Here is a 13,428-nt window from a genome sequence, read left to right as displayed (position 1 = left end):
GGCCTGATTTATTTGTATTCTGTTCTTTCTCATTAGTATAAATTAAATGTCCTCTAAGCAATACAAAGAACAGAGCACTTAAAATATTTTCCCCGCTCAACGGTTCTGCTGTTTTCCGTGTTTCAGGAGAGGCACAACGCCAAGACCGTTGGGGAGATCAAGCAGTTCGTTTCGCAACTGCCCCACATGCAGGCAGCAAGGGGCTCCCTCGCAAACCACACCTCGATTGCAGAGCTAATCAAAGATGTAACTAGTGAGTATCCTTGGGAATGATCATGCTCACCTGGGGCTGACTTGCACACACCATGACTGACACCGTGATCACTGGCACCACAGTACTCCCTTGGGAAGGTCAGCTCTGTTTTAACACTGTATGTTATTCTCAGCATTAAGTATTTGAATGTTTATAGTCAAAAATGTTCCCTTTGTGGTTAACTCAATTTTTTTCATTATTAAAATCACGTAATCATATGATAAAATATTTGGAATGTCAAAAAGAGAAAAAAATTCTTCCCATAACATGAGGCGGTTAATTTTTTCAGTCTGGTTTTTTTCCCGTTGTTAAGGATTACTTAATTAGAGCAGCATCATGTTTCTGTTTTAGTTCTTGTTTTTCTCTTGAAGACTCTGCAGAATTGGTAGAGAGCACATGTTAAGTATTTTGAAAGGGCTTGGAAGATGTGTTTACTCATTAAAACACAGGCTGTAAAAGCTGAGTTGGAGATTGTTCCATGCCCTGTTTTATAAAGTATACTTTGAATCTTATATAAAAGTGTTGGAAAATCAGTCCATTGTTTTCATATTAATAGAAGTGGAAATCAAGTGAAACTGGGTTGGATCTGATGATGCAAGTAAAATGCTCTTTCAAAATTAGCTTTCATTGATACTGAGAAAAAATTCTTGAGTCCTTATTAGCGTCCTAAGGATAGCAAAGGGGTGCAGTGGTCGACTGTTTCTAGATGTCATTTAGGAGCTCAGGGTTGAAGGGGTTTCCATGTTTCTTAGAAGATTCTTTTCAGGTGACGATTTGAACTTTTTGCTTTCTTTTGTGTGTGTCTTGTTTCTTAATCATGCTCTGTGTATAAAAGGGTTAGCATTAATTTCTTAGTTACAAATTTGCTAATTCCATTTTAGCTTCTGAAGACTTCTTTGATAAATTAACAGTGGAGCAGGAGTTTATGTCTGGAATAGACACTGATAAGGTATGTGTACAATAAAACTGTTCTAACAAATAATTGATACCTTATCAAACGTAAGATTATAGCTAGAAAAGCAATTGCTTTGATTCCTATGCCTTGTCTACATTTTTTTTTTTTAAGATGTTGGGGGGCATTTTCCTGGTGGCGCAGTGGTCGAGAATCTGCCTGCCAATGCAGGGGACACGGCATGAGCTACTGAGCCTGCGCGTCTGGAGCCTGTGCTCCGCAACAAGAGAGGCCGCGATAGTGAGAGGCCCACGCACCGCGGTGAAGAGTGGCCCCCACTCAGTGCAACTAGAGAAAGCCCTCGCATAGAAATGAAGACCCAACCCAGCCAAAAATAGATAAATAAATAAATTTATAAGATGTTGGGGGTAGGAGTTTATTAATTAATTTATTTATTTTGGTTCACGGGCCTAGTTGCTCCACGGCATGTGGGATCCGCCCAGACCAGGGCTCGAACCCGTGTCCCCTGCATTAGCAGGCAGATTCTCGACCACTGCGCCACCAGGGAAGCCCCTTGTCTACATAGTTTGAAGAGCAAATGCAAAATGTGAAAACAGAGATTTTATCAAGTATCATATATTTAACATTATCCTATGCAAGGCACTTCCTGCAGTGCATGGAGAGGTGAGACCCAGCCCCTAAAATCAAAGACCTTTAAGCACTATAGTAGATAAATGAATAGATTTGCTTTCTGAGAGGATTGATCATATAATTTCCCTTAAATATTCACTTCTATTACTAAATTTAAAATTATTCGATTTATGAAAATTCCCATCTTCTAAAAAGATTCCTGTCACTTTATGCTGATAAATTGCTGCTGTTATGGTCACAAACCCGGGACATGCAGCAGCCTCTCCCGAGGTTGTCCGTGGAGACAGGTGAGTCCAGACAGGCCGCTGGATTGCCTGCGTGTGCCCTCACTGCCCTGCACTCCCCATCGCTGGTGTGTCTCCATGGTGACAGGGATGCGTGTAGCAGGGGCAGAGGAGCTACTTCGGAGGGGGCTTAGGGACAGTGAAAAAAAGAATGAACCGTTCTCCCACTCATCTCCTTTTTTTTTTTTCATGTTTTGTTTTATGTTGGAGTCGAGTTGATGAACAATGTTGTGTTAGCTTCAGGCGCACAGCAAAGTGATTCAGATACGTACATACATACATATACAAACACATATATAGGAATAGATTATGGTATCTTTTCAAATTCTCTTCTCATCCAGGTCACCACACAATATTTGACTTTGAAAAATAATAGTAAATATCAAGTTCTTTAGGTCCCCAAACCAGATGCTGGTACCGGTATATATTTTGTTTCCAGGTCAACAGTTACATTGAGGATTGTATTGCCCAAAAGCATCCGCTGATCAAGGTGTTAAGACTAGTTTGCCTCCAATCCGTGTGCAATAGTGGACTCAAACAAAAAGTTTTGGATTATTACAAAAGAGAAATCCTGCAGGTCAGTATAGTTTTAAATTACTAATTTGCCAGGGGAGAAAACATCTTTTTAAAAAAATACTTCCCAAAGCTACTATTTTGGTATAGTGTTTCCACTGTCTTTTAAATTTTTTAGTACATGGAGGGATTGTCCTTGGTATTCATTGTTTACTGTGTTTGCATAATAATAACAATAGCTAATGTTTAGTGAGCTTTCACTATGTGCCAGGCTCAATTGGAAGAGCTTTATGTGTATTCATTTGTTTAATCCTTACAACAGCGCTGAGTTGTATACTCTTACCATCCCCATTTTATGGATGAGAAAACTAAGGCACAGAGTAGTGCTATAACTTGCCCAAGGTCACCAGCTAGTATGTGGCAGAGCCAGGGATAAAACCCAGGCAGCCAGGGTCTAGTGCTCTTGTGGCTAACCCAACTATTCGATGGAGGAAGGGAACTTTTTGCACATTTCTGATGATGATTCTTTAGCCAACTTACTTAAATCAAGCCTGTTACTTTATAATAAGGAAAAGCCCACCATTGTTTTTAAAATTCTCCCTTCTGTTTAAAAATGTCTCAGGCACTATTTATTTGCTATTACTAGTCACAGTTAAGTATGTTAGTGTTAAAACTAAATACTCATTCAGGTTGGGTTTTGGGGGGTTTTTGTTTGTTTGTTTGCCTTTTAAAAAGTTACACAAATGACACGTGCATTCTCATCATATAACGTTCAAGCAAAGCAGAAGTACATGGTGCAAACCATGACCCTCCCCCGCCTCCCCCCATTTCCCTCCCTCGAAGGGACCAATGTCAGCAGTTTGGTTTGTGTGCTTCCAGATTCCTGTCTTTGCATCTATGTACAAAGAATGTTTACATACACAGACCATGGGGCGAGACCAGCTGGATCCACGTCCCAGCTCTGTTACTCATTAGCTGTGTGACCTTGGGCAAGTTATTTAAACTTCTCTATAAAATGGAGATAATAGTGGCTACCTCGTGGGGTTATAATAAGAATGACTGAGTTAACGTATGTAAAGCACTTAGAACACACCAGTGCCCCCCGCCATAGAAGGTATTATATAAGTGTTAGCTATTATTATTACTTACTATATCTTTTTTAACAAAAATAAAATCCTACTATACGTAATAGTCTTCTTATATTTTTTTGTCTTTAAGAATAAATCCAGAAGGTCTTTCTTATCAGGATGTATAGATCTGCCTCTTTCTTTTTTTAGTAGCTAATTATATCCCATATAAAAATATACTATAACTTATTTGATGCTCACTTAAGTTGGGTCCATAAATTCTGACTTTAAAGTAAAAAAATTTACATCATTCTTTGAGTGATCCAGTGAGCTGGATTTGCTGTAATGGCAAGCAGTTTTAGGGCAGACTTCATCCCTGCCCTGCACCTGTGCCCATGGATGGTCATTGCCTGGACTTCAGCAACATGCCCCAGAGTACAAACCAGTGGATTTGTTGCAAGTGCTCTTTTTTTTTTAATTGAAGTAGAGTTGATTTACAATGTCATACCAATCTCTGCTGTACAGCACAGTGACTCAGTTATACACATAGAAACATTCTTTTTTTTCATATTCTTTTCCATTATGGTTTATCACAGGATATTGAATATAGTCCCTGTGCTCTACAGTAGGGCCTTGTTGTTTATCCATCCTATATATAATAGTTTACATCTGCTAACCCCAAACTCCCAGTCCTTCCCTCCTCACCCCCCTTTCCCCTTGGCAACCACAAGTCTGTTCTCTATGTCTGTGACTCTGTTTCTGTTTTGTAGATGGGTTCATCTGTGCCATATTTTAGATTCCACATGTATGTGATATCACATGGTATTTATCTTTCTCTTTCTGACTTACTTCACTTGGTATGATAATCTCTAGTTGCATCCATGTTGCTGCAAATGGCATTATTTCATTCTTTCTTATGGCTGAGTAATATTCCATTGTATATATGTACCAGATCTTCTTTATCCTTTCATCTGTCGATGGACATTTAGGTTGTTTCCATGTTTTAGCTATTGTAAATAGAGCTGCTATGAACATAGGGATGCATGTATTTTTTGAATTATAATTTTGTCTGGATATATGCCCAGAAGTGGGATTGTTGGATCATATGGCAACTCTATTTTTAGTTTTCTGAGGAACCTCCATACAGATTTCCATAGTGGCTGCACCAACTTACATTCCCACCAACCGTGTAGGAGGGTTCCCTTTTCTCCACACCTCCTCCAGCATTTGTTATTTGTAGACTTTTTAATGATGGCCATTCTGACCAGTGTGAGGTGGTACCTCGTTGTGGTTTTGACTTGCATTTCTCTAATAATTAGTGATGTTGAGCAGCTTTTCATGTGCCTACTGGCCATGTGTACGTGGAAGTGCTCTTTTGTGAAAGTCGCAGAAACCGTTTTCCTGATTCGACTTCTCTTGCAGACATACGGCTATGAGCACATATTGACCTTATACAACCTAGAGAAGGCTGGCCTGCTGAAACCACAGACAGGGGGCAGAAATACTTACCCAACCGTCCGGAAAACGTTACGCCTCTGGATGGATGATGTAAACGAGCAAGTAAGACGCTCCTGCTCTTCACCTCATTTGAGTTCCCAGTTAACAGGTTATTGCAACGACATACGCTACTTGATCTCTGCATCCACCTTGTTTTCTAACGACAGTTTTCTAATGCTTTGGAGAAAGTCGTGCATTCGTGTGGATCCCAGCAGGAAGCATAGGGTGCTCTGGCACTGGGTAGTTTGAGGGAGTTTCATAAAGACGGGGTGGACCAGAGAGAGGCAATGCAGTGGGGAACCCTCCCCAGCCGAGGCCTGAGGGCAGGGGAAGGGGGCTGTTCCAGAACTGGGAGAGAAGAGCTGTGTGGCCAGGCCGTCTGACAAGCCGAGGGACACAACCAACCTCTGGCAGCACCACAGAGGGGAAGTCAGGGCAACAACTCACGCTGCCGTCCTCTCTCCAGTTTCCAGCTGGTGCAGAGCCCACGGGGCCGTCTCTGGGGCACAGAGCACCAGGGAGAAATGCGGGAGGGTCAGACAAAGATCCAGTACAGGGAAAGCAAACGGTGAGAAGCAAAGCTCCTCCCACTTCCAACCTCAGTTTCCTCTCAGAGGCGAGCACTGTAACCAGTTTGTAATCTATCCTTCCAGAAAGATTCTGTGTACAGACAAACATTTTTACATAAATGGTGCGTATTCTATACCACTGGTCTCCAAAGTAGGGTGCACTTTGCTTTATGTTTATTGTTTACTCCAATCTTTCTAAGTTTCATTTTTCTTATTTTCTTTTTTGGTTTTTCATAAGGGACTTTATTAGGCTGCGTCTTGCCGCAAAAGCTAACAGTCTCCTGCCTCAGTAGCAAAATTGGATTGTTTTTGTCCAGTGGGAACATAGATACTCTTAATTCCTGGGTTGTACAGCGTAAGTCGTAGATTAGTTCAGCTCTTCACAACGCTGACTTCTTTCCCCACCCCACCCACCACTTAACACTGTTTCTTGAAGAGCCTTCTGTGATCTCCTCATTCTTTTAAGTTCTTTTTAATTGCTACATAGGGACTTCCCTGGTGGTCCAGTGGTTAGGACTCTGAGCTTCCACTGCACGGGGCCTGGGTTCGATCCCTGGTCGGGGAACTAAGATCCCTCAGGCTGAGTGCCAAGGCCAAGAATAAAATAATTCATTTTTTTTTTTTTTGCAGTACACGGGCCTCTTACTGTTGCCTCTCCCGTTGCGGAGCACAGGCTCTGGACGCGCAGGCTCAGCGGCCATGGCTCACGGGCCCAGCCGCTCCGCGGTATGTGGGATCTTCCCGGACCGGGGCACGAACCCGTGTCCCCTGCATCGGCAGGCGGACTCTCAACCACTGCACCACCAGGGAAGCCCTAAAATAATTTTTTTAATTAATTGCTACGTAGTGGTTTTTCAGATACATCTTATTTTATGATTTATCAGATTTCTACTGATAGAAATTCAGGTCGTTTGCAGTCCTTTGCTAGTTCGCACAGTGTTGCAGTTAATATCTTTGTGCTTTGGTCTTTTGTCCTCTAGAGTACAAGTCCCTCTGTGGGATAAGTGCCTGAAAGTGGAATTGCCGTGTTCAAGGGTTATATTCTCGGCTAGGGAGTTCCACTTTACCGTCCAAGAAGTTTCTTGCCAAACCAAGTAACAATTTTTCATCTTCAGTACCTATAGATGCTTTGAGTGGCTGTTGAAAATTTGAGTCAAAAGTGAACCTTTTGGGGCTTCCCTGGTGGCGCAGTGGTTGAGAGTCCGCCTGCCGATGCAGGGGACGCGGGTTCGTGCCCCAGTCCGGGAAGATCCCACATGCCATGGAGCGGCTGGGCCCGTGAGCCATGGCCACTGAGCCTGCGCCTCCGGAGCCTGTGCTCCACATCCGGAGAGGCCACAACAGTGAGAGGCCCGCGTACCGCAAAAAAAAAAAAAAAAAAAGTGAACCATTTGAGCCCAGCAGGGGTGGATTGGAGCAGGATATTTCAATATTGGAGAAGGCTATTTCGGGGGTTTGTGTTTCTGCCTTCAAAGCCAAATCAAATAATCTTGGGTTACCCCACAAGCCACAGATAGGCGGTTATACGTCTCTTTCTCGCCCTCTCTACAGGCCTTTTTTCCTTTAATTTAACAGAATCCCACGGACATATCGTATGTGTACAGTGGTTATGCCCCTCTCAGTGTGCGCCTGGCCCAGCTGCTTTCCCGGCCCGGCTGGCGGAGTATTGAGGAAGTTCTGCGCATCCTCCCAGGGCCCCACTTTGAGGAACGGCAGCCGTTGCCCACAGGGCTACAAAAGAAACGTAAGTCCATGGCCCGTATCCACAGATGATTATGTAGTGTTAGTGTGCTTTTCATGTATTATGCAATTGCTTTGTAAAATACATTTGTAAAGTACTTAGGAGTCAGAGTCCAATATACATACCTCTTTTGTTAGTTGTGAATTATATTGTAAGCGCTAGAACCCATTACTCCCTCAGGAGAAGCCGCTTTCAACCTCTGAACTGAGGATCTCAGAAGTTACAAAAAACATTGAGATCAAAATCATGGTCCTGAGTTTCAAATGAATTGTCTGTACCAAGACATATATGACTACTTTTCCTTAGGAATGGTGTAATTTTTTTAAGAGGTGGGGAGAGAAGCATCAATAATAATTCTGTAAGCATCAGTAAACATTCTGAAATGTTTATTTATATCTTAGGTCAACCGGGAGAAAACCGCGTCACTCTGATATTTTTCCTCGGGGGTGTAACCTTTGCTGAAATTGCTGCCCTGCGATTTCTCTCCCAGCTGGAAGATGGAGGCACAGAATATGTCATCGCCACCACTAAGCTAATAAACGGGGCCAGCTGGATAGAGTCGCTAATGGAAAAACCTTTCTAGGGCGTTCAAAGGAGACTTACCGGTGAACTGCAGAATAAACGGCTCCTTTGAAGAAGTTGCTGGAAGGAAGTACAACCCCATGGAGGAATAATATGAGAATACAGAATTTACTTTGGGGTCAGCTTCTTAAATTATGCTGTTTTCTCCTTTCTGCTTGTCTTTTGTGTTCCTGATTTCTTAAAGAAAGAAGAATGGAAGAGAAGCAGCCAGGGTAAAAGACATAACAGTTTTTAATGTTCTGAGCTCAGGATCTTCATTAGAGACCTCTGGAAATATATTAAGGATGGTGGGATGGATAATCTATACAGCCACACAGATGGGTCCAGTTCTTAAGAAAGCAGGGACCAAGCAGGTAAAAATGAAAATAAAAGTAGAAGGTCCGACCCCTAATAAATAGTGCTGAACTTCTTAAAGGTGCATCATGCCTAGGGCAGTGGCTGAGTGTTGGGGGCCTAGGGCTAGTGTTATCACCGAGTTGAGATTTCTTTTTCCCGCAGAACATGGCACATTACATTCAGTGTCACCAGTCTCTACCTTATCGGGTCATTAAGGCAAGTTGTGTTCCTTCTGTTTTTGATTCCTCTGCTTCTAAAAAGCAAGAGGTTTGGAAGAGCTTCTTTCCCCAGAACAGGTTTATGATCTGCCTGATAGTCAACTGAGTCGGTATGGGTCCCATACTTACCAAGGGCTTTTTACATTGAGTAACATAATAATTAGGGAGCAGCTTCCTGAGAATGTAACCATTCAAAGACGCGTTCTTAGTGCACGTGTTATTAACTCTTAAGACAATTTCAATGGTAGATGCCTCCAATTTTCTTCCCTGCCCACCGTGGGCTGCACCATCCATCCAGTCCCACTGTGAGCGGTGGTAGCTTGGCTTCTCCAGCATCTGGCAGCTCCCCTCCCTGGTAAGTGCCACACGTGCTTCCCCAGCAGCCTGCGGACACACCTATTCGGCCTCGGGCATTTATTTTGCTAGAAAACACCCAGCCCCGTTTCAGTCCGTGGTCCGGTGACTTCACCCCCCTCTGGTGCAGCTTGTCAATGATCTTGGAGTCCAGCTGCTACCCTTCCTACAGGAGACTGCTAGACTGCAGGACAGAGGAGCTTGGGTGCTGGTGGTGAAGTTGGAAATCTCCCTCCCGCTCTATCCCAGCGTCTGGAGGAGTTAAGGCCAAGAAGGGGACCAAATTGACGGTTTCACAGCCCTTGCCTGAGTCTCCAGCCAAATTAGCTGATCCCCGTCTTTGCTGGGGGCCAAAGTCAGTGTCCTTCCCCAGGTGTCATTTCTACTGTTAATTAGTACCCGTACATGTTTTCCTCACTTTCTTTCGCTAGTGGACGTCTCTTAGCACACTGCATGTTATGAGTGAAGGAGAAATTCTGTACTTTTAAAAAATCTCCTTAATGTAAGAATGAGGGGTAGAAGAGGGAACATTTAAAAGATTAGCTACTCGAGGATTTAACTTGACTTTGACATTCAGTATTTGGAAAGGTCTTAAAATGATTCCTGTTTTAGGAATCCTTTTTCAGCTACTTGTTATCCCAGGGAGATTAGTTTATACCTTCCAGCCCCAGCGGTTGTGAGTCTCAGCTGCTTTAGAGAATGAAATCCACCTTGTCTGTAAGTGTTTTCGGCTCATGGGATTCAATTTAAGTCCAGTCAAGTTTCCTTGGCTGGGGTTTTGTCCTGTGAACAGGTACTCAGTTGTGTCTCGTGTGTCTGCATTCACTGGTGACTCTATACTTGCTTGCTCCGAGCATAGTTAGGTCAGCTCCTAAAAATGCATTCAGCAGAAGACTTCAAAACATCAATTGCTTCATTTGTATGCAAACAGAAAGTGGTGGATAATTATATATTATACGCCTTTGTGTACGTTCATTTAATACTTGAAGCAGTCTTTGTCTCAAAGGAGTGTGCCCTTACTGAGAAAAAGGGTATGTGAATGGTACGTTTATTCTTGGAGAGGGTGGATTGTTTACATCATGTCTGGACTTTTGTCTAGTTGGGTAGACGGTTCTACACCAGCAGTCCCACCAAAAAGAAGTCTACATAGACAAAGAAGTCTACATAGACACTATTTTGTGTCATACTGTACACTTTTGAATTTTAGCCAACAGAGAAATAAGTATTTGAACTGTAGCTTAACAGTGGAGCAAGAGACTAATGGTTAAAAGAAGGAGGATTAAAAACAGCACATTTAATTCTTGAAGAGAACTGGGAAGGGGGGATCCCCATGCGATAGGCCACTGCAGCTCTGCCCTCACGGCAAGGATTATGATTAATCCGACATGGAGTCTGTCTCTTGTTCTCAGTTGTATGTTAAAGACTGGCCTGTCACCAGGAGGAAGTGTTTGTATTCAGCAGAGCTGAACTCAAGAAGAAATACTTCTTTAAGAAAAACAACACCAGAACAAACAGAGTATCTAAAGCAGCCAGGAAGAGGGGCTGTAATCAAGATGGCAAGGCAGAGAAATACCGACATCACATAGACTATGAATTATGAACAGACTGTGAATTATACTCTAGAGCCTGGTGTATGATATTCAATCATATGGTTTAACGATGACATACTGTAGAAAATAGAGGATGCCGTTTTGTCATCCAGCAGTCAAAGGCAGTAATGTAAAATTTCTCGGATTCTCTTCTAAATGAATGCATATGAACTTCAAGCTACATGATGTTTCTCAGCTCCAGTTACTCCGTTGCTGTAAAATACCCCCAAACTGGGTGGTGACTAGAGTCTGCAAAGGCTGGAACACATAACTGACTTGAGATATCCATTTGAAGGTTGTGAGAGTTAAAGGGGAACAGAATCAGGCCTATTTTAATAGCCTTTTCCATGTTACTTTGGTGTGGGATGAGGGTATAAATCTCAGCTGTACTTTCTTTCCTGTGACTCGGCAGGACACAGAGCCCTCCAGATGACCAGCTCTCTGGGGTTGCAATTACTACTCACTGGCTTCCTGCACAGCTTGATAATGTTCTGCTCCTGTTTCAGCCCGGCTGCGGCAGGGCAATGATTTGATAATAAGAGATCCTGATCAAATTAGAGAGCCATTTGCTTCTGGACGAGGATGTTAATAAAAGGGTTGATGTCCACACTGCCTGCTTTTTTTTAAAGGTCAAAACATATTCTTACTACAAACTACTACAAAAAGCAGAAGAATCAGAAGCAGCATAAAGTTTGTGCTTTCGTTTCCCTTCATTGTTACATCTGGGAAAGGGTCTCTTCTTTATTGGCTGAAATCCTGACTGGTTCTTTTTGCCTTACGTTTGGAGGAGTTGAAATTGGAAGTGGGCACATTGGGCACTCTGTATAATAAGTTTCTAACCTGCTAAACTCTGTGAATTAGAATCAAGCACTTGGGAGCTCTTGGTTCTCTGAGCTGGTTCTCTCTGTCTCTCTCACACACACACACACACAAATGCTCGAACTTGCATATGTTTTAAGACAACAGCTTTTGCTTTAGTTGGGCAGTCATGAGTGTTGTATGTACAGTGGTTCTTCTTGTCTGAGACTCCAGAGTAGGATGGGACTGCTCTCAGTGGGAGTTTGTTAGGATTTGGACTGTATCCCACCTGCAGTGTTTAGAAAAGCCAGACAGGAGGGCCATGAAATCCCCCCTAGTGTACCACTTGCCCAGCCCATCTAAGTCAGGAGCTTTGCAGGCAAGTTCAGAGCTCTGTGGGCCGTGGTGGTGACATAGGCAGAGGACGGGCAGAGTTGCCAGCGCCCCGCCTGGTCTGGGATCGCCTGTGCGCAGCTCCGTGAGAGCTCAGGGACCACGTGAGGATTGTGATTGGTCTCTAGACCACACCTAGTTGGTGAGTGCAGCTGCTGCCTGAAAATCCCTCAGCTCTGCTGACATCGCTGGAGTGCACGCAAGCCTACCTTTGGACACCAGACCAGAGAGGGACCGTGGAGCTGCTGCGGTGGACGAGTTGTGGAAACTTTCCTGAGTGAGTGAAATGGGGAGAAAGGGAAGCTGGTGGTTGGCACTGAGGGGCGTTGCTGGGCAGGGCAGCAGTGGAGGTAAAGAACTGGTTTGTGATTGTTACCATATGATTCCATCTGTGGTGGAAGGTAGAGTGCTGGAGCAGATGCCAAGAGCACGATGGGGAAGGAGATTAGCCCAGAATCAAATTCATACCCACTTCTTGGCACTCCTGCTATCCTGGCTGGCCAGAAGGGCAAGCATGCCTGGCTACAAAGCAGGGATCCTCAAACTCTTGTGTACTAATAAGCCTTGGGGCCAGAGGAATTGCAGAGGGGCTGCAGTGAGGGTCTGCTGCTTTCCCCCTACTCAAAAGGCTTTCTTCTCTTCCCCTCCCAAGTAGCGCTGACAGCCGGGGCTGCAGCTTGAATGATGGCAAAAGAAAGCTTTACTTCACCAGCCCATTAGCAGCACTCACAACATTAAAAATGAATGAGGTGGATGGGAGGAGAGGGCTGGGGGTGAAGACCAGTGCAGCAGCGGGGTCTGGGAACCGCAGGCTTCTCTCTTCTCTGAACCCAGATCCAGATCGGGAGCCTAAGAATGAGGGGAACTTTCGGTTTAAAAGAATCCTGTAGTGTCAGTGCAGAGTGTCCAGGTGGTTGTTAATGGAGAAAATCAGCACTTTGGGCTTCCTTAGCCTCAGGAAAGTATGTTCACTCTGTAGAGGGCCGGGACCTAGTCTAGCTCCCTGTGTCCACGTTGCCTATAACAGTGCCTGGCTCAGCAGCGCTTGCTTAGAGTCCAGCGGAGGTTGGTCAAGGGGAGAGAACCGTCCTCTTTGCGTGCTCAGGGTCTCCCGGGTGCCCTGCCCCGCAGGTCCTCGGGCCTCCCGCGCAGGGCGATGCCGGCCTCGACCACCATCCACGTGCTGCAGCTGCTGCGGGAGCTGCTGGCCTTCGTGCTCCTCAGCTACACGGTGCTCATCGGGGCGCTGCTGCTGGCCGGCTGGACCACCTATTTCCTGGTGCTGAAGTGACAGCGCCCCCGGCCCGGTTCCCGCCCCTCCCGCCTCCCGCCCCGACCCCCGCCCCAGCAGCAGCCTGCCCAGCAGATCGCTGCTCCGCCTCCGACTTCTGTCCTGACGGACCCGCACTGCCAGCTAACGAGAGAACTCTCCCGAGGTGAAGGGCCCCAGTCCAACCACCCTCCACGACGGCCGACTTGGCTCCGCCCGCTCCGCGTCCTCACACGGCCCGCCCCGCCCCACGCGGAAGCTCCGGCAGTTGTGTGTCCGGCCAGGCTGTTATAGCCGTTACCTTCAGCCTCGCCCCCTCTCTCCCCGTCTGTCCAATCCCGGCTGCGCTCTCGGGCGGAGGGCGTGGTCATGCGAAGAGGCCCTCTCACGTGGAGGCCGTGCCCCGCCCCCCCTTACGAAG

At 45.1% G+C, this 13,428-nt stretch overlaps 1 protein-coding gene across 4 annotated transcripts in view; it reads left to right on the top strand.

The window, feature by feature from the left end:
* VPS33A (VPS33A core subunit of CORVET and HOPS complexes) overlaps positions 1–11,155 on the top strand; it is a 29,067-nt gene extending 17,912 nt beyond the window's left edge. For 2 of the 4 annotated variants that reach the window (XM_032602711.1, XM_032602710.1), the window contains exons 8-13: positions 127–253; positions 1,135–1,202; positions 2,520–2,657; positions 5,083–5,220; positions 7,302–7,470; positions 7,869–11,155. In XM_032602711.1, coding sequence (XP_032458602.1) covers positions 127–253; positions 1,135–1,202; positions 2,520–2,657; positions 5,083–5,220; positions 7,302–7,470; positions 7,869–8,050 — 822 coding nt within the window. In that variant the 3' untranslated portion in view covers positions 8,051–11,155. Of the gene's footprint in view, positions 1–126; positions 254–1,134; positions 1,203–2,519; positions 2,658–5,082; positions 5,267–7,301; positions 7,471–7,868 lie in introns of all 4 variants that reach the window. The other 2 variants (XR_004345384.1, XM_032602712.1) reach the window with 2 other exon arrangements.
* Positions 11,156–13,428: the final 2,273 nt, after the last annotated feature.

Source organism: Phocoena sinus, chromosome 14, assembly GCF_008692025.1.
Source record: "Phocoena sinus isolate mPhoSin1 chromosome 14, mPhoSin1.pri, whole genome shotgun sequence".
Taxonomy (NCBI): Eukaryota; Metazoa; Chordata; class Mammalia; order Artiodactyla; family Phocoenidae; genus Phocoena; species Phocoena sinus.
Note: the sequence above shows the minus strand (reverse complement) of the source record. Positions and strands in the feature narration are given on the sequence as shown.